General features: G+C 44.9%; 1 protein-coding gene across 4 annotated transcripts in view; it reads right to left on the bottom strand.

The window, feature by feature from the left end:
* Positions 1 to 18,126, bottom strand: part of PCBD2 (pterin-4 alpha-carbinolamine dehydratase 2) — a 44,372-nt gene extending 26,246 nt beyond the window's left edge. The window contains exons 1-3 of one of the 4 annotated variants that reach the window (XM_020908013.2): positions 17,959 to 17,991; positions 17,226 to 17,282; positions 15,032 to 15,163 (exon numbers count right to left, since the gene is read on the bottom strand). In XM_020908013.2, the coding sequence (XP_020763672.1) occupies positions 15,032 to 15,121 (90 nt within the window). In that variant the 5' untranslated portion in view covers positions 15,122 to 15,163; positions 17,226 to 17,282; positions 17,959 to 17,991. Of the gene's footprint in view, positions 1 to 15,031; positions 15,164 to 17,225; positions 17,283 to 17,958 lie in introns of those variants that run through there. The other 3 variants (XM_020908012.2, XM_020908015.2, XM_020908016.2) reach the window with 3 other exon arrangements.
* Between the last annotated feature and the right edge of the window lie 3,153 nt (positions 18,127 to 21,279).

The raw sequence follows: 21,279 nt of genomic DNA, 5'->3' as shown, positions 1-21,279 counted from the left end.
GGAAGAACCTGCCATGGTCCCTCAGGACACCAAGATTTATAAAAGTCTGGGTGTGTGTGACTGAACTGTGGAGCCAAAATATCAAGTAAGTGCCAACCCCAACCTTTCCTTATTGGAGGTGATATACTAGAGATGCCACAAGTGTTCTCCAACACTTTAAAACTGCCTGTAGAACAAAGGCACAAATCAGTGCTGCTCTGCTGGGAAGGGCGCCATAGCCCTAAGAGCATCCCATCATACACAGCAACTTAGGGGCCAATAAGCTGGTCACCGTCCAGAAACATCGTGTCGAGGAGTAAGGAATGAGAAGGAGAAGTCCCGGTGAGAGTTTTAGGTAATAACCGGTAGAAGACAAAAAGAAGAAAAACACTATGTTCCCCTAAGGCTAAGGGCACTGACCAGGGTCACCTGTAAGAGCCCAATCGAGGGGCTGCGTGGATTCAAAATACCTAGATGATACGAGGAGGGCACTGTGGGAGACGTTCACAAGCACAACCCAAGCCTTGGCCCTCAAGGTACTTACAGGTTAGATGCACAAAGCTAAAAAGTTGCATTCCTCTGTTACATGATCTAAGCTGCACTTACATCCTAATTCTGCCACTGGTTCTCTGCCAGTTTCACCCCTAGGCCTCATTTGCTTCATCCCTTCCAGTGCTAATGTTCACAGGTTGAGTATCAAACAAAGCTGAAAGAAAACCACAAACAAATAAGATCACACAAGTGCTGAATTACAGACAGAAAGAACAGACAGGAGACTAACATTTGTGGCTACAAAGACTTATATAAGGCACGTGAGCTCCACTTCCTGTCCAGGCTGGCCTGCACCCACCCCCCTATCTGAATCATCCTTCTGATGGTCACAGATGACTCCAGGATGCTTCATATGCGATCATCTTTTAGAACTCACCTTACTTGGAGTGTCGGCAGAGCTGATTCCACTCTCCCTTTTAAAACACTGTCTTCCTTTGGATTCTGTGTACAACACTGGCCTGACTGTCTTCCTATTTCACTATAAAGTCTTTCTCAGTGATCTGCCAGCACCTCTTCTTCTACCCAACCCCTTAATGGATTGAGTTCTGAGCCCTCGCCTCTTCTCACACTACAGTTTCTGCCTGGGTGACCTCATCTATTATATTGGCTTGGTTCCATACACATCTATGTCTCCCCAGTTATCTACAACCCACAAAGCTACCCTCTTGGAGGTGATTTGGGGATGTCTCATAGCAACTCACACTGAACAATATCCAAACCAGAAATCTTGATCCCTGCACCCGAATCCTGTTCCTTTGCCACACTTACCCAACTCAGTAAATGTCACTTCTGACCACTCACTTCCTCAGGTCCTTAACCTGAAAGTCATTCTTAACATCCCCTGCTCTTCTTCCTCACCACTCATCACCATTCCTCCCTACTCAGGGAAACTTGGGTTTTCTCTTGATATTTTTATGCCCTCCAAGAGTTATGTGTGGCATCATTGGTTCCTGCTCATGTAAAGAACTGAAAGCAGCTCCAGCCTCCAAACCTTTCTGCTTCCCTCCGTCACTCCCCAGTCTACAATCTCCTGCTGTGTCCACCTAGCGATGATGTCTCACCTGGACTAATGCAACAGCCTCCTTACTGTTCCCCTCGTGTGACTTTTGTCCCCTTCTGCTTCCACGTCATCCTCTAAGTCCCCCCACAGTGTGCCCACTTTTCATAACACTGTACCTCACCCCTCCTGTCCTCTTCCTGCCACCCCCTTCTGTGCCGCCACACTGTCCTATGTACATGAATGTCTTGGCTGATGCTCTAAGAACATCAATGATGCCAAAGAGATGCAAACACCAGGTTCTTACTAGACTGTGCTCCAAAGTCATCGTCCAGTTTCTAACAGTAGTAAGGAAAAATGGTTACAACGGCGAATTTGAAATCACTGATGATCACAGAGCTGGGAAAATCATTGTTAACCTCACGGACAGGTTAAACAAGTGTGCAGTCATCAGTCCCAGATTTGATGTGATGCTCAAAGATCTAAAAATATGGCAGACTACCCATTTGGTTTCCTAACACTGATAACCTCAGCTGGCATTGTAAGAAGCAAAACAAAAATGAACGAAAGAAAATTCTGATATTCTTTTCCTAGGGATGCAACACACACATGCAAATAAAATACCAAATGGACAAAGGAATAAAAAGAAAAAGAAAATGCATCAACTTATTGGTTCCTTAAAGAGGTCTTCCCTGACAGCTCTCCTCCAGCTGAATTTGGTTTTCCCATTTTTCTCTCCCACATTTTTCTCTCTCTTTTCTGCAGGAGAGGTGGTATCCACACCAACAAACTGACGCAGGGATTGCCTGGCTCAAACCCCAACTCCACTGTGGGGCCTTGGGCAAGCTCCTTAATTTAAACTTTCATATCCTTATCTGTAAAATGAGTCAAATATTCTCTGTGAAGATAGGGATTTGTGAGGATTAACTGAATAAATACATGCGAAGTCCTCACCACATAGTGCCTGGCCCAAAGTCTGAGTCCATTAAGCATTAACAGTTAGGATGTTCCTTCATGGCACTTACCACAGTGGGCAATTATATGTGCACGGTTTTCTCTGATTACGCACTCCCCACTACTGTACTGTAAGCACCATGGAAATAGGGGAAACACCTGCTTTGCTCACCAAAGCACCACAGTGTCTGGCACAGTGTCTGGCCTACAGTAAGTGCACAGTAAATGTTTATTAGTGTTCAGTGCCTAAGATTTTTTAAAAATAACCTTTCTCAAAATGTGTAGCATGTGGTCAGATGGGGGCAGGATAGGTGTAGGTGAGATACACTGTAGGAGGAGGTAAGACAGCTTGGAAACGGCAGGAAAGAAATGAACCGAAACAGTCAGGAAGGAGCTCGAGCCCCATATGGACACTACTGCTTCTACTCCCCTAACCCTGGTTCCCCCACTTCCTCAGTGAAGGGGTGACCAGGGTGACTCAGGTACCTTACCATTCTAATCTCTAACAGCCTCAAGAGGTAAGGTTAGAGACTGCAGGTGGCTTTGAAATCCTCTGAGAAGATGATGCCCTAGAAAACCTAACAGGAAGGAACTGGGATTTTCTGAGCAGAGACCAACTTGGTCCAGTGAAGCAGCATGAAAGCCAATGAAGGCAGAGGGCCTAGAGACAAAAAGCCGTCAGGAGAAAGCCACGGCTCCCAGGACAGTGATGGGGAGCGGAGGTGCACCCAGACGGGAAGCAGTCAGATAGGTTCCTAGTGACTGATCACCCAGGTTAACTCTTCAGTTTCAGGCCTGGGGGCTTGAGAGAATGGTGGTCCAGCTGAGACAAGCAAACAGGTTTCTTTTAGGAAATTTCCTTGTAGGAAAGACAGAAAGATAAGAGTTTGCTTACAGAGACCTTAAACCTGAGGCAATGCTCAAAGAGGAAGAGAGTGCCACAAGGACCCTCCTTGCCAGCCTTCAGCCCAGCTAACTGAACCAATCTGAGGGCCCTACCACCCCCACATGTCACAGTAAGCTGTGCCCTCTTGCTCCTGGTCCCTGACCTATGCCACCTGCTGACCCCTCCCCCGTAACTCCTGCCCTCTATGAAAGCTCTCAGATTTATCAAACACCTGCCCCCACTCCAGGCGGGCTTCCTGGATTACACCTCTTTCAGCATCTTAGTATTTCATATTTTAGTGCCTGGTTAGCATGGCGATTTAAAAGATCAACTATCCATATCTTATACAAGTTAGATGTTCCTCCTCCACAACAAAACTGGCAACTCTTCTGGGCAGGGATGAAATCAGGTATTTCTTCTGCATCTTCCTCCTTCCAGGCCTTGGGCCTAGACAGTGCCGGTCCTTCAGTGGGTGCCAGTCCAGAGATCTTGCTACACTCACTGATCCTGCCAGAGACAGGCCCTCTGGCTCTCAGTGGGGAGACCACGTAGGGTCCAGCCCCGACTGGGCCTGCTCCGGGCACATGGTGCACGTCCATGGCCAGGGTTGCGGTGGCAAGGACAAGGCATTTCAAGCCGGTCTGATGAATGATACAGCAGAAGGCCACAATCCTGCCTTACTAGCTGAGAGCACAGGAGCAAACTGATTCATTAGTAGCATTTGCTATTTTGATAAGACTGATTTTAACAATACAATTAAACTATGCAGATAAACGTAAAGGTCTCCTTTAAATCACTTTCCATAACCTCCAATTGCTCAACAGTGATATCTAGGTTGCTCCCACACAAGTACAGCTTTGTTCTAGCTGGTGAACAGTCCCTTTCTCAGGGAAGTATTGTCAAACCCATTTAAGGCAGAAAAGTAATCCAACAGGCAATCCCTGGAAAACAAGGAAAAAAACGGAAGAAATAAAAAAATAAAAACAAAACACCTTTCTATACCAGAGTAGGATCTAAAAACATTGCTAAGGGAACCAGAGATGAGTCTGGCACCTAGTAACTGTGACGCGACCCCAAGTGACCACAGCCAGGCCACAATCTCAGCCTGGTTCAGTGTCCTTCTGTAAAATTCGGGAGACTAACTCTAGTGAATTAGTCAGAATAGCTCAATCCAACCTAGATCAGAAGGGCAATATGATAACAATAAATTACCTGCAAGACAGGGCAGAGGGTGCATTGCTCTGTTCTATGAAGGTTACACAGAAAAGAGCAGAACCCTGAGAGCTCAGAGCCAGGGTGAGCTCAGGCGGGCCACGGGCCTCCTGAGGTCAGAGAAGCGCTGGACACCACCTGGCCACAGAAACGTGAGCGCGGAACTGTATTTGCTGCTCAGAAGAGCTGACTGGTTGATAAAGCCACTTCACCAGGCACCCAAGGTCTGTATTTCAGAACAGCTGGATCCAAGTTTCTCTGTCATGGCTCTAACGCACCAAAACTCTGCTGACCAAACTCCTGCTGCGCAGACCTGAACACTATAGATAATAGCTGCACTGAAGCAATGGACGGGCACACCAAAGAAAAGCAGAAAAGAACATGACCAAAATATTTTTAAGTGACTGCTAAGGTCTCCTTTAAATTATTTTCCGTAATTATCGAGCCAGCAGTCCATTGTTATTAATTCATATTCAGCCTACTTAACCGGTACCAGCAACGCAGGCTGAAATCAAATGCCTCAGTAATTTCCTAACTTTTGAGTGTTATTTTCTTGTCAGTTAAATTTAAAGCAGCCCATTTGTGACCACATTATACCAAGTTAATCTCATCTAAAGTGCTTCTCAAACCCTAACAGCTACACTAAGGTTTTATACTAATGAAAGCAATTTACATAAATGAAATTTATGTCAATGCATTTCATGACAAATTTTTTATTTTATAATAATTATAGTACTTATATGATAACATCTGTTGATATTCACAGTCTAAACCTGGCAAAGATTTAAACCCACAACATTTTCCATGCATCATGTACATTATCTGTGAAAAGCAATAAAAAAAAGCAATGAATGCATTAATCATACCAATATCATCTGCAAAGCATAAATCTGAAATACCTTTCACGTCAGCTCAAACTGCTTTTTATTTTTTACACACCTGATTTTACGCCATCTGTAAAAGGGCAAGACAAAGACTTTTGAGGAAATTATATTTCTTGGCTGTTTGACTTTTACAAAATACTCAGGCAAAGTTGTGTAAACAGAAGATTTACTATACAACTAAGAAAAAACGATGCAGTTAAAAGTCCATTTTTATTAAAGGACGGTGTAATGACCACAGCGTTTTCTCAATGCAGTGTGGTGTCATATTTGCATTTTTTACACCTGTTTTACATTTCCCCTCGTCTATCTATCACATGTGTTTTTACAAATACACATCAGGCCTAAACCTATTCTATGACATAAAAAGCAGAAGCAAGACTCTGAATGACAACATTTTAGGCTCTAATTTCCCTATCTTGATGGACATCAAACCAACATCCCAGCCACCACCTGACAACATCAGCGTGTCCTTCCCAGGACTCCCCAGGGCTCCAGGAACAACTTCAAAGTGAAAATCAAAAACTTTACATAAATGTGAGCATTTCTACTCTCTACTCCAATGATAACTATGAACACTTTCTCAGGGTTCTAACTGGCTAACAAAGCCCATCTGTGGGCACATGTTATGAGCAAACTACTGGTGTGATACTCAGACAAGTTTTCACTCTACCTGGCTCCTGGACACACAGATACTAGTCTAAACTTTAAAAGCAAAATGATCCTTTCTAACCTCCATGGTGCTGAAGCCTCAGGAACATTCCCACTGAAGTGTTTCTCTACCTTCACCAGGCAGAGAACAACCACTTTCAAGAGTGCTCAGATGTGACATTTATATTTCTGCATTACTGACTCATAGCTTTGATGTGCACCAAGATGTGGTACACAACAATGAACAATAAAACCTGAACTAATTCTTTCACAAGGACAGCGCCTGAGACCTCCACCCACGTCCTTTGAGGACCGTTAAGATTTTCATTAACAGTTGTCTGTCTTCTGGTATCAACAAGCCTTTGACTTCACTAAGTGTTTCAAAATGTTAACCATAAGCCTATTATCAAATTCCTCAATAAAACATCTTTACAAAGTAAGTCAGCGACAGTAACTTTCAACTGTTTTACAGCAGGAGCTCCCAGCACAGGAATAGAAACCATTTTACAAACCCCAAACTCACATATGGTGCTACTGCGGCTAGACACACAGAAACCTCTCCCCACCGCTGCTGCTGCCACAGTCTAGGCCATTCTGAAGGCCTCTCACCACCCCAGTGCCTGAAATCTTTTAATGGCAGCAGTTACATTAACCAAGACGTGACGAACAAGATATAGCACGAATAGAGCACGAATATATCCCACCCTGAGAGAGATACTCCACTTGGACCAGCTATTAGACTGAACCATGTACTAACAAAAGAGCCATTTTTGTAGGTTAAACCTGGCTGAGCATCAGCCACTTCCTAAGAGTCCCTCTAACAAAATTAAATGCCCTGCAGGCAGGCCTACCGAATAAAGCATAGACAAGGTAGTAGCTCCTCCAGGAGTGCAGAGAACTACAGTTCTTTCTCACAAAGCTCCTGAATCAAAAGTGCTCTCCATCACCAAGTGGAAACTCTGTATCTCCTCCACCCAGAACTCTTCATTCACTCAAAAGGTACCAAACTAGACCAGCTGCCCCAGCCCCACTCTTTATCTATTCCTAATACAAGTTTGCTTCTGTGCTGAACAAGAGTGGTCCAGTATCCAAGAGCGAGAAATGGGATAGCCTTCCCCCATGGTGGGAGGAGGCCTCTGATGCTGCCAGGACCACCTGGCTGCTGCCCTGGAGGGCTCCACCTGCTGGCATCTTGGGTAGCTGTTGCCTGGGTTCCAAAGCTTCACCTTCTGCACCTGCTTCCAAAGCATAAAATTTCCTCTGATTTTGTAAGCTTCCCACTTGTCCCCACATGACAGAGCCTAATAAAATGTATCTTTATGGAAGGCTCACACCCACATTTCTAACTGACATTTTGTTCTTTCAATGCAGTCACCCTGCAGTTGCCAAACACCTCAGAATACGTTTACATGTCACTTAGAGACCTCTCCCTCCTTATGTCTACACGAAGAGAAAGAAAAGCAAAACTCCTTTACAAATGCTGACCCCACCCTGAGTCTAAGCACTCCAAATGTCGAAACTTCCTGCCTCAGCCTTGGCACTGCTGTACTCAGAAAACTCATGGAGTCTCACCACAGACTTTGCTTCGCCACCGAGGAAAGACAGTGGGTGGATGGCAGCTGAAACCCATGGCCACTTCCTCCACCTATGCCATGAGGATCCCTCAGGAATTTTCACACCTATAATCACTTAAGTATCTGCACTGATCTGAGCTGCCAAATGCACGCCAACTATTTGGAACTAACCATATCTTGGAATAAAATGTCTGAAAGGAAAAAAAAAAAATCTTCTTTATAGTAAAACCTAGTATAACCCAAAGCATTGAGAAATAGGTTTTTCATCCAGGGTAAATGAAAATCTTTCTAAAATGTGTGGCTCAATTTCTGCAGCAATAAAATAAATGAATTCTAAAGCAAACTTATGATACCGTTTCACGTATACCCACCACATAAGCAAAGCATTTAAAAACTGTAACACCCGACAAAGGTAATCTCACTTCTGAAAGATTTATTATAAATAAAATGACAAGACTATATAAAGAACTGAAAAATGTTCACACCCTACTTAGCGAACAAAACAGAACATTTTTTACCTATATATTCAGCAAAGACCAAATGTATATATGCTAACACCCAGTGTGGAGTGAAGTCTCTTAAGGGAGATGCAGGTCATCAGCTCTGCCCACGATTCCCTCCAGGGTATAAAGTGAAGGCCTGGAAAGGTGCTGTAACATGGAGCACAGTGGGCCTCCCATAACTCCTGCTAAGGGCAGGGCTGCAGTGAGGGAGACATGGTCTTAGCAAGGTGTACACATGCATGTGGAAACGCCTGCTCACAATAAAAAATTACAAGCCCACAGGGCTAGAGTGGACATCTTGTCATATTCATTTGGCATACACAGGGAACTGTACCTAGAAAATAAATGTGTAGATTCAGACAATGGGTAAGTGTATTTTAAAAGTTGACAGACATCACTTAACTGCCCTGCAAAGAATGGCACCCCACTCCAGTACTTTTGCCTGGAAAATCCCATGGACAGAGGAGCCTGGTGGGCTGCAGTCCATGGGGTTGCTACAAGTTGGACATGACTGGGTGACTTCACTTTTACTTTTTACTTTCATGCACTGGAGAAGGAAATGGCAACCCACTCCAGTGTTCTTGCCTGGAGAATCCCAGGGATGGGGGGGCCTGGCGGGCTGCCATCTATGGGGTTGCACAGAGTTGGACACGACTGAAGTGACTTAGCAGCAGCAGTAGCAGCAAAGAGGATGCATTAGTTGACACTCCGACCTCTTCACTCTCCATCTCTCACATCAACATGCACTTCCCTCCTCACCAGCTTAGACTCCAAGGTCCAATATTTTGACCCCTTATCTGCACATGTCCTTAAGTTTCCTTGCCCCCTATTCCGCCATTGCACTCTTCTGGCAAAAGTTCAGCACTTGTTTAAAGTTCATGGAACTCAACGACAAAAAACAAACAACCTATTCAAAAAATGGGCAGAAGATCCAAATAGACATTTCTCCAAAAAAAACATACAGATGACCAAGAGGCACATGAAAAGATGTACAACATCACTAATTATAGAGAAATGCAAATGAAAACTACAATGAGGTACCACTTCACACCGGTCAGAATGGCCACCATGAAAAGGTCTACAAATAACAAATGCAGAAGAGGGTGTCCAGAAAAGGGAACCCTCCCTGGTTCCTACTGTTGGTGGGAATGTAAATTGGTAAAGCCACTATGAAAAACAGTTTGAAAAAAAAAAAGAAAAAAGAGAGGAAAAAAAAGAAAAACAGTTTGGAGGTTCCTTTAAAAAAAAATAAAAACAGAGTTGCCATATGATCCTACAATCCCACTCCTAAGCATATATCCGGACAAAAAGATAGTTCAAAAAGATACACGCACCCCTATGTTCACTGCAGCACAATTCACAATAGCCAAGACACAGAAATGACCTAAAGGTCCACCGACAGATGCAGGAATAAAGAAGATGTAGTGTATATAAAAAAATGGAATACTACTCAGCCATAAGAATGGAATAACGCCACTGGCAGCAACATGGATGATCTAGAGGTTATACTAAGTGAAATGCGTCAGGAGAGAGAGAAATATCACCTGCTATCACTCATATGTGGCATCTAAAATACGACACAAATTTATCCACAACACAGAAACAGACTCACAGACATAAGGAACAGATATGCTGAGGGGAAGGGATGGACTAGGAGTTTGAAATTAGTAGACACAAACTATTATATAGAGGGTGGATAAACAACCAGGTCCTATTATACAGCACAAGAAATTATGCCATGATAAACCATAATTGGACATGGAACAACAGACTGGTTCCAAATAGGAAAAGGAGTACGTCAAGGCTGTATACTGTCATCCTGCTTATTTAACTTATATGCAGAGTACATCGTGAGAAACGCTGGGCTAGAAGAAGCACAAGCTGGAATCAAGATTGCCGGGAGAAATATCAGTAACCTCAGATATGCAGATGACACCACCCTTATGGCAGAGACTGAAGAGGAACTGAAAAGCCTCTTGATGAAAGTGAAAGAGGAGAGTGAAAATGTTGGCTTAAAGCTTAACATTCAGAAAACTAAAATCATGGCATCTGGTCCCATCACCTCATGGGAAATAGATGGAGAGACAGTAGAAACAGTGTCAGATTTTATTTTGGGGGGCTCCAAAATCACTGCAGATGGTAACTGCACCCATGAAATTAAAAGACACTTACTCCTTGGAAGGAAAGTTATGACAAACCTAGATAGCATATTAAAAAGCAGAGACATTACTTTGCCAACAAAGGTCTGTCTGGTCAAGGCTATGGTTTTTCCAGTGGTCATGTATGGATGTGAGAGTTGGACTGGGTGAAGAAAGCTGAGCGCAGAAAAATGGATGCTTTTGAACTGTGGTGCTGGAGAAGACTCTTGAGAGTCCCTTGAACTGCAAGGAGATCCAACCAGTCCATCCTAAAGGAGATCAGTCCTGGGTGTTCATTGAAAGGACTGATGCTAAAAGCTGAAACTCCAGTACTTTGGCCACCTCATGCAAAGAGTTGACTCATTGGAAAAGACCCTGATGCTAGAAGGGATTGGGGGCAGGAGGAGAAGGGGATGAGAGAGGATGAGATGGCTGGATGGCATTACCAACTCGATGGCCATGAGTTTGAGTAAACTCCAGGAGTTGCTGATGGACAGGGAGGCCTGGTGTGCTGCGACTCATGGGGTCACAGAGAGTCAGACACAACTGAGCAACTGAACTGAACTGAACTGAAACCATAACAGAAAAAAATATGAAAAATAATGTGTATATAGATAAATAAATCTGAATCACTGAACACTAAGAATTAATACAACATTGTAAATCAACTGTACTTCAATAAAAGAAATTAATTTTTTAAAAAAATGTCAGCCTTCATTAAGCCCGAACTAGCACCTTCTCCAAGCCTGTGTAAAAACACACAGGATCTTCACCTTAAATGTTTGCCCATAAATCTCCAGTGACACTGAGAACTGCTCAGCAACCAACCACAGTTCAGTAGTTCCTGCACTGTCTTAGTCTCTAAGAGGACTGTTTCTTGCCTATTTCCCTATTTCCCCAGATCTCCAACACTCCTCCCTCCCACCCTGACTCATTCTTAGTTGATGATTCACTTAAAAAAAAAACGAAGCCATCGGAAGAGAAAACCACCTCTTCTTCCCAGGACGAATGCAGCAGTCTACCTGCACCTGGACACGTACACTCAGCATTCCTCCTATCACAGTGGGCACGGCACACCTGCACCTGCTCATTCCGGCCCAGCCCGTCCACGACGGTGCTCTCACAATTCCCCTTTCTGGAGGCTCCCTGTTATCTCCAGCCTGAACGCTGAGCTCATATCTCCAGCTGTTGACTGACATCACCACTTAGGTGACTAGTATCTCAAACCTGACATGTCCAACACAGGGATTCTTAATTCCCTACCCTGATCTCTGCCCCACTTTCCTCAGCCAAGAAAATGACACCACCCTTTACCCTACAGCTTGAGCCAGAGCCTTGGGATCATCCTTGACCCTCTCCTTCTCCACACATACAATCTGACAGTCTGGATTGTCCTGCCTTCAAAATAAATGAGAAATCCTTCATTTCTCTCCACATGCCACTGCTACTGCCACAGTCTCCCGCCATCTCTTGCCTAGCCTATTACATGGCAACTTCCACACACTGCCTGCTGCCACTCTTGCCCTTCCACCATCTGCTCATAGCAGAACAGCCAGGGTGAGCTCTTTAGAACATAACCCAAACCACAGCACTTTTCTGCCTGCAATTCTCCAAGACCTTTCTTTCACAGGATAGAACTCAAACTCCGTGTCAAGGTCACAAAGTTCCTGTGCTTGGCCCCTCCCTCTCTTCAACCCCTTCTTCCTTCTGTCCCCTCCAGAACGCTGGCCTTCTGGCTCTTCCATGGTCACGCCAAAATCCCTCCTGCTCCAGGAATCTGGTCCCTGCTGTCTCTTCATCGCAGCGCTCGTTCTCCAGCTCCTCACGTGCTGAACCCCCTGGTATCACTCAGGCCTCAGGGTCCCCTCCCCAGGCGCTTCCATCATGAACAGTGTGCTCACCTCTTCACCCCTCTCCATCCCAATACCCTGCTTTACTCTCCCTCATGACTTATCACTACCTGCCGCTGCTGCTGCGTTGCTTCAGTCGTGTCCGACTCTGTGCGACCCCAGAGACGGCAGCCCACCAGGCTCCCCCGTCCCTGGGATTCTCCAGGCAAGAACACTGGAGTGGGTTGCCATTTTCTTCTAAAATTACACTATCTATTCATTTGTTTATTGCCTAACCTCTCCACTAGAATGGGAGCTACATGCACTCAGAATAGTGTCTGGCACAGGGGAGGTGCTTAATAAATATTCGTTAATGAGTATTACATTTACAATAAAAATTAAACTACTTTCTAGAAATTTAAATGCATGTACAATTGTCACATTATGAATAAACTATACATGTGGAGAAAGATTACAAGAGGATAGAAAAAAAGATGGAAGTAGTTGCAATAGGAAATTTTTTTAAATTTATACCCACCCTATTTGAATGTTTTATAGCATTGCTTTATAATTTAAAATGTACCTTTTCTGTATTGAAAAATAAGTGAAAGATAAGTGAGGATCTAACAGGGCCAGAGGGTCACGACTCTAAACATTAGTTGAGAGAAAGACAAAATCAGCCCAATACCCGGCAGCTGCCTGGACTATGATCGCCTAAGCCTCTAAGTTGCTAGAAGCCATCCTGGCACTCACATGTAGGCCATGGTGTTGAAAATCAACATCAGACAGGGTTGCCCTGTGACCATGAAAGATTACATCAAAAATAAAACCATTCCTGTAATAATGACTGTAATCATGACAATAACAGAATGTATCAGAGAATCATGGACACCACTCAGCAATATTTCAACACAGACAAACCATGAACACTGTCCAAATCACAAAATACCAAACACCCACCACCCGCGCCCCCCCAGGCTAATGAGAGACTGCTGCTTCTTTACCGATTTCAGCTTTGGTCCCACTGTAGTCCATTCTCCCTACAGATAAGACTTATTAAAATAGTGAATCATAGAAGAACCCATTTTCTGACAGCATCCAACCCAGATCTAAGCCCTGATCCTTAAAGACTCCAAAATCACTAGCACCAGCCCAAACCCTGTGGTAAGTTTTTCCCTACACCATCCTGAGACGCCCCACAGCCCCCTGTATGGGGTGAGCGCTCTCCCTCACTGCAACAAGCAACAGCCCAATTCGTTCAGCTATGGCCATGTTCCTGGTGGTCTCTGGGTGGTGGGTGCTGACACTTGTCATGACATCAGTTGCCATTACAGGCCATTACATGCTGAAGTCACAGGAGCCTGGCTGGAAAACTGATCCCAGGACATAATCTCAGGGCTGGTTCTCGGAGTATGTGCCCTGATATCAGCTGATTTTCTTATCATCTGCCTCCTTCTCCTAAAAGGTGAGTGAAGGCAGGGTAAAAAAAGGTCAAGTTAATTGAATGTCCTGGTGAATAATATTACTGTTAATCAAGGATGCCCCGCACAGCTTCCAAAGGTACCCTGAGCACAAGGTTAAGAGTGAGGCTGGATGACTGACTCATGGGCAGAGCCTTAGGCAACACTACTCAAGTACTTTAAGCCACATGTTCAAGCCCAATAAATTAGCCCAGGCTTAAAGAAGTCAGGCTGTACACATGTAAGAATTTTAATAAGCTTGGAAAATGCTACCTAGAGCTTATGCACAAGCTTACTGTACCAATGGGATTCCCTGCCACCAGCCACAGAGTGCTAAGCCCCTGACAAGAGCCGTCGAGCACGTGGGGCAGCAGGGACAAGGAGCCAGCTTGGTCCAGGCTTCCTCAGGAGTGGGAGACACAGCAGAAGGCTGGCAGCCAGATGGTTGGAGAGAAGAATGGGGCAGGCAGCACAGTGGAGCCAACGGCATTTACTAGGAAAACATGTCGAAAGTTTCTTTGGTGGAAATCTGGTCTTCACACACCCTTCCAGAAACTAGCAAACACTGTAATCAATGTCTGCATTTATCCAATGCTTGTTTGTACCCAGAACTGTGTTAGGTACAATAGACAGTTATTTGAGCAAACATGGTCTCTGCCTTCTAGATGCTGACACCTAATATAAATAAAAACAATAAATCTGTCCAGAGGATTACCAAACTAACTGAACAAACAGGGAACAGTCTAAAGCATGGACCTTATGTAAATTCAGTGGAGTAAGAACTGAAGGGTAAGTCATGGGAGATGACTCTCTAAACAGGGTGGGGCTCTAATGGAATAGTTCCCTGTTAAGGCTCAATCTTCAAGGTGGGGGCCAGCTTTCAAGAAAAGCTATAAGGGCTGGCTACTAGAGAAAATGAACCAATCAGAGAAGAGGGTGCAGCCTGGAGAATGATTTAGAGGCAGAAATGCAACTATCAAGAGAAAGAAAACTTGACAATCATCCAAGAAAACTAGGGGAGATCAGTCAAGCAGGTATATGTTTCTCAACCAGTTATACTCATGCCCCCCTGTGATAAATGTAAAAAGCTGACACTCCATTAATGTTATTTAAAATTTGAAAGGGAATTACATATCCTAACCAACACCAAATCAGAGCAACAGTGGTATCAGAATCTGATTTTTCCAAATCACACAAATCATCCCCTTCCCCTAGAGTTGAGAATCACCCAGTTGGGTGGCAGTAACTGTCAACAAGGAAAGAATAACTGTCACTGAATTACTTAGGAAGAAAAGATTTAGATCCTGGACCCACAGGGTACCAGAAAACCAATACTAATAGAAAGAGTTACAGCCTAAGGTGACCAAAAAAAAACACAAAACACCATGGCACAAGCAAGAATATGCACTAATTACCTGATTAAAATTTTTGAAAGAGAATTCTTTGTAGATGGCATCTCTCTCACTTAATTCCAACCATCCTGCTTCCTTAAGGTCAAGTATCATCTGGCTCCTCTCCTCTGCAGTCAACTGGTGGGTACCTGCTGACTATGAAAAGAACACATTTAATACCTGAAATGTAGAGGTTTGGTTAAATTCAAATACATGTACAGCTCTTTACTTTATGTAGAGATACAGAAAAAAGTCTTAAGGACAACGATTTCTAACCATCTCTGATTACTTCGTTCTCAAAATACAAAGTTCTCAAAAAGAGATAAAAACAAGACTAGCTCCATGGTATGTGAGCTTATCACCCCTTACAAACGCCTCTAACTTTACAATTCAGCTTTCCTGGTTTCTTACAGATAAAGTTGAGATTGACTATTTGGACATCTTACCAAAGATCATAACCAATGGCCAACATTCCAGGACTTAGGAAACTGAGGTAACACACTCACCCAAGGAACCCTGCAAGTCCACCAGTAGAACCAGGATTAGAACTCAGGACTCTCAACTCCTGGTCCACTCCCTTTGGATGACCCCACATCACCTCAGCAGCCTTCAGTCCTTACTCACATGGGTCTCAACTCTCTGAGTTCACCATCGCCTTTCAATTCTAGTTAAGACCGATCAATCCTCAGAGAGGAAAAAACAAATGCACATTTACAGGGGATTTGATAAAATAACTTCTGGGCATTCACACACCCTCTGGGCTATAGGTTAAAGAGCTCTTGCTTTAGTGGCGTGAGTTGTCTCAGAAGCATCAGTAAGACAGACTCCCTCAACCATCTAGCCACAGCACTGCCCACTTGGAAGCACTTGTGCACAACTGTCCACCTTGTTCCTACTCATCCTGGTGAGAACATTCCCAAACCCAGAGCTCTGTTAGTTAACAGGCCCACACTTGCCATGCTACTTGTTTTTGAACGGAAAGAACTCTGAGCAGCATGACAGACAGAAGAAAAGAACACCCTAGGAGAAGTCAGAAGAGGTATGTTTTCATTCTGGCATAACTGCCCACCAGTACCTCCTGTCTTACCTGTATGCTGGGCTACTACCTGCTCAGGTGAGGGAGGGACTGGCCCCAGAAAGAACGAACTAACTTAAGGCTTCCTTATCAAAGGGCAACCAGAGGCTGAGCTGGATGCTCTGCCATGAAACTTCAACTCATTCCCACTTCAGAAATCCTAAAACCCTTTATCAGTGTAATTAAGAAGGCAAAGGAAGTAAACTTACAATCTGCAAAAAGGAAAAAAGGATGCTAATGAGCCAACCTTCTAGTTTCTCTTCCTTGCTTAGTCAGCTACCCTTCCCTACAACTAACAGGAGATAATGAGAATGCCTCTTAATTAAATAAAAACATTTGAAGGCTTGTTATCAAAAATCACATACTATTAAAAAGAGAAGTATCCATTCATTAGCTTTTCAGTGACAACTGTGAAAAATTTCACAGAAGACCTATACAGGAAATTACCTAAAAATTTTAAACATTTAAATATTTTAATTCAACTAAGACTATCTTGCTAAGGAAACAGAATTATCATTGAATAGCTGCAAAGAAAACTATTAACTATGCTGTGGGTTAAGCAGCAGTCACTGGGAGTCTGTGGAGCACACTCTGAGCTGTCTTCCTCCTCCCTAAACCTCCACATCTCCAGTGAGGTCCATGACTGTGCTCACTACAGGTGTCTACCTAGGAATAGGAGCCAGTACGGAACTGTAAAATGGAGTCACTTCACCCATATAACATAAACAGTCCCCTTAACGACACACACTCCACAGAACCCTTTGTGGTGGACTTGATTTTCTTTCTGTGGGAGCTACGCAGAGAGACAGGGAAAGCATAGGATTTGGAGAGTAATCTTCAATCCAAGCCTAGCTTTGCTACTTTCAGCTGTGGATGCTGAGTAAATCTCTTAGCCTCTCTGAATTGCAATGTTTTAGAGTGCGGATGTTACAACATACACCTGCCAAGATTTTTAAAAGGCTTAAAGAGATCTTAAGTGTGGAGGCACCCAGCATAGAGCCCGGCACGTGGCAGCCACTCCAAACACACCTGTTTATTCACGCCTCCCCAATGCCACAACTGTGCTCGATCCCCAGCGCCCTAGACAAAAGTATGCCCTGGGACACGCCTAGGCGACAGTAAGCACTCAACTTGTGTTCTCACCTTAATGGCCACGAAGCAGAATGCTTATCTTCTCCATCATCGAGTCACATTTTTTTTCTATTAAAAAAAAATTCAAACTGCCAAATGGGTTCTAACAAGCAATTTAAGAAAATGAAACGGTGAGTTTAATACAACATATGCCCACTAGGTGGTGCTGCATGTTAAAACTTGCCCTCAAGTCAATTTACCCCCAATATGTGAATTTATAAAACGGGGAAACGGACCGGGCGCCTATAGGGATTAAAAAAAAAAAAAAAAATCAGTGTGCAACTCAAAAGATAATTTATTAGTAATTGCTCCAAAAAATTAACACCAAGACAAATGAGTTAATTCAACATTCAGAGCCCCGTTTACAGAGAGTGAGAGACGGTGCCTGCTCTCACCGAGCGCACAATCTAGACGACCCGACAAGCAGCTTTAGTCACATCACCAGTGAAGAATTTTCACAACTGCTTTTCATACTGACTTTTTTTTTTTTTTTTTAACACTTAAGTCGTGGTGGTTTGTTTTCCTGTTGGCAATTTCGGAGACTACGACGAAATTCTAAGCCAAGAGAAACTGGAAGATGCTACGGCCACCCCTGTCTCAGACCAGCTCGTCGGCAGGTGCCGGGCGCCCAAACGTGGCTACACGAAGTCCGGGCCCACTTCGGGGCCTGCCCCAGTCCCTTCACCCCTCGGCCGGCATGGCTGGGCCTCGCCCTCCTCCCGCACAGCGGGCCCTCGGCACTCACCATGGCTGCGAGGCTCTGGCTCCAGCCTCTCAGCGCCGCGAACCAGCGCCGCGTCGCTCCCCGCGCCCCGAGCGCCGCCGCCATAGCGTCGCGCCGAGGGCTGCCCGGCGCGCTGCCTGCCCGCCGCCCGCCGCCCCGGAGCCAGGGGCCGTGAGGGGAGCTCCCAGCTACAGCCTAGACCGTCCCGCAAAGCCCTGCCCCGCCGCGCAGGCCCAGACGCGGACCGGCCCCGGAAGGTCTCTGGGAGCTTCGATGGCGGGCAACCCCGCAGGCCCCCGCAGGCCCCCGCAGGCCCCCGCAGGCCCCCGCAGGCCCCCGCAGGCCCCCGCAGGCCCCCGCAGGCCCCCGCAGGCCCCCGGCACTGTCAGCCCCGGCTTGATGGGCCTTCGGCGTCATCGCCGCTCGGGTGCCAGGTTTCCCGCCTGGTGCGGGGCGGGTATTGGGGCTGGCGCGGCTGAGAATGGAGTCCGGTGTCCGGCCCTCGGGTTGTCGCTGCCTCGCCCACAGTCTGACCTCGTTGGGGCAAACAGCACTTGCGGGCTGGAGGATGTCGCGGACGGCGACAGTAAGAGATGAGCTGCAGGGGGGTCGGGGGTGACTGGAGACCATTGCACTCTACTAGCGGTTGTGGGACAGTGAACTACAGCGATGCAAATAGGGCCTTCTAAGTCGGGGAGCCACCGGGTGAATCTCAGCTCTACTCTGTTATTACTTAGCTGCCAGTGGCCTGGGCAGGCTAACTCATCTCTCTTTGTCTAGATAAAATAATTTGGAAAACCCAGCTCACAGTGCTTTCTAAAAGGTAGCACACTCAATACACAGTAGGCATCCGGGAGACAACATGTGGACAGATTTAGATAAATTATATATTTGGACAAAAGGAGTAGTCTTTGTTTTATATATTTGTATTAGTATTTTATTATCACTCCTTTTTTTTTTTTTTGAGATAGAATTCACATACCATAAAATTCATCCCTTTAATGGGTACAATTTAGTGGGTTTTAGTATATTCTTGTCTTTTTTTTTTACTAAATAGTTCAAGCAAATTAATAATATGTTTTGCAGAGAACATAGGAATACACTCAGGAATATACTTTTAAAACTATGAGAGTCCATTTAAGTTCAGCTTAGCAGCTGGTTTTATTTCCCATGTAGACTTGAAAAAAACAAAGCCTGTTTACCTAAAATAGTCTAAAATTCAGACTTATGACCCAGCCATCTTCTTCATTCTTGCTCACCTGATGAAAACTCAGCAGAGGAATCTTGCTGTAGACCTTCATCAAATATCACTGGTCTCAAAGCATTTATCTGAGACATTCTGGTTTCCTTTGCCTGATGCCATACATGGATATATATAAGAGCTGGAACTGTAGATTGTATTTCCAATGTTTACTTTGGGCATTTGGGATCATGAAAAATGTTCTACTATCTTGCTCATTAAAGTGAGAACTGAGAAATTAACTGGTAGTTGTGAAGTAACAAGTTGGAGACCCCTCATCATTTGCAGTGGTTTGCTTGCATCATTTTCCTTCCCTAATACCTCTCAACTGTCATGGACACTGTTGAGAGAAACAGCCTCCTGCTCACAGTCTTTCACGTCCTGCTTGGCCACATGGACTAGGCCTTGGGCCTGGTACACTTCCTTACCAAAAAAGAGCCCACACAGCTTGCGCCAGGCTGATCGGCCTGTGAGAGTATCCTTCCTTGTTTCAGACTGAATGTGTGCTCCTTTGTTCTGCTGAAGCGTGGACGTCAGTGACCCCGGCGCACACACCCCCATTTCAGAATGTCACATTCGGTAGGGGAGAGGGTTCTGCTGTGGCACTAGATGGGCGCTCTTTGGCCATAGGCTGGGCCTGAGGGACATCCTTGAGCCATGAGGGGCCTATGCACACTACTGGGACTGACCTTGCTGTCTCTTCTCGTGAGAATAAAAACGCTGTTCTATCCAGTGTGTTGTCTTCCTAGGTAACTAATACCAAGAAGTCAGGGACAGAAGTGTTGGGCTTACACCCCTGGTGGCTGGCACCGTGATGATTCTTGCTGTCCTCCGTGGAGTTGCAGTCTCCTCCTGGCATGGGTTCCTGGTATACAGTGTTCTCAACAGACATGTTTGACTGGTCTTGGACCACTTCCTTCCCCTCTAGTTCTCCTTCTCTCAACACCAGTGCTTCCCAGCTGACCCTCTACACTTGGACCTCCCTTCCAGGAACCAGCCCTGTTCCCTATTTCCCTCCAGGGGAGCCTCTGTAGCCTGCCTCAGCTAAGTGTCAGAGGCAAAGCCATGGATCCGCTGGTCATCCTGGGAGCCTTTCCTCACCCTCCAGACTAGTACAGGGCCCTACTACATATGAAACCAGAAGGAAATTCCTGTTTCTTTGATAGGATAACTCCCACTCTGGGAATCTGCCACCAAGGGAATAAGATTATATACACAACCATAAATCCAGCAAGAGGACAGGTGAGGTAAGTAATGCTCAATCTATTCAAAGGCCTATACTATAGCCATGGTTAGGAACACTATTACCAACAGTGAAATATTTATCACTTGTTAAGCAAAAGAAGGGAGAAAAGGATGCTATATCATGGCTACAAGTATGGGGAACATAAGAGAAAGACTGGAATGATATGCATATGATGGTTGCCTGGGCCATAGCATCGAGGCAGGACAGGGATCAGCCCACATAGAGGCTCTAGTGAATGCTTAAGTTTGAAGCTGGGTTCCACCACTGAAAGTATATAACGAAGAGCAAGTTATTTAGGGCCTCACTAATTTTCCAGTGGGGTCAACCTCAGAGGGCCACTGTACAAGATAAAGGAAATGGTATATGTTAAGCACTTAAAGCAATATGTGGCACACATAGTAATACTCAAATATTATTATAAGAGATGGAATAATGAGGGCTTTTTTTTCCCTCAAATATTGTACGTACAGATACACGTATGAAGGTTCAAATCCTAGATTCATCAGCGTACTATGTATGTAACCTAGGTAAGTTATTTAATCTCAATATGCCAGGCTCACACATAAAATAGAAATAATAACGGTACTTTTCTGAGCTATGGTCCCCTCCTGCCAGGGACTACCCCTGCCACAGCTGTCCACAGCATGACACATACATTGTAAACCCCTATCGAATGTTACACTATGGGAAGGAGGCTCATCTAAGGTTCTATTTTCACAGAACTTAGAATACCTTATGATCTAAACTATCTAAACTCCGGAAATGATCAGTATAACAGTAGTTTATTATTATGTAGTCAACTGTCATGTCTGAATTTAAGGGATCTTTTAGAAACGGCCTTTCAAAAAGTTCATGT

The sequence above is a fragment of the Odocoileus virginianus genome, chromosome 3 (genome assembly GCF_023699985.2).
Source record: "Odocoileus virginianus isolate 20LAN1187 ecotype Illinois chromosome 3, Ovbor_1.2, whole genome shotgun sequence".
NCBI classification, from domain to species: Eukaryota; Metazoa; Chordata; class Mammalia; order Artiodactyla; family Cervidae; genus Odocoileus; species Odocoileus virginianus.
The sequence above is the reverse complement of the archived record's forward strand: the minus strand, read 5'-3'. Positions and strand labels throughout refer to the sequence as shown.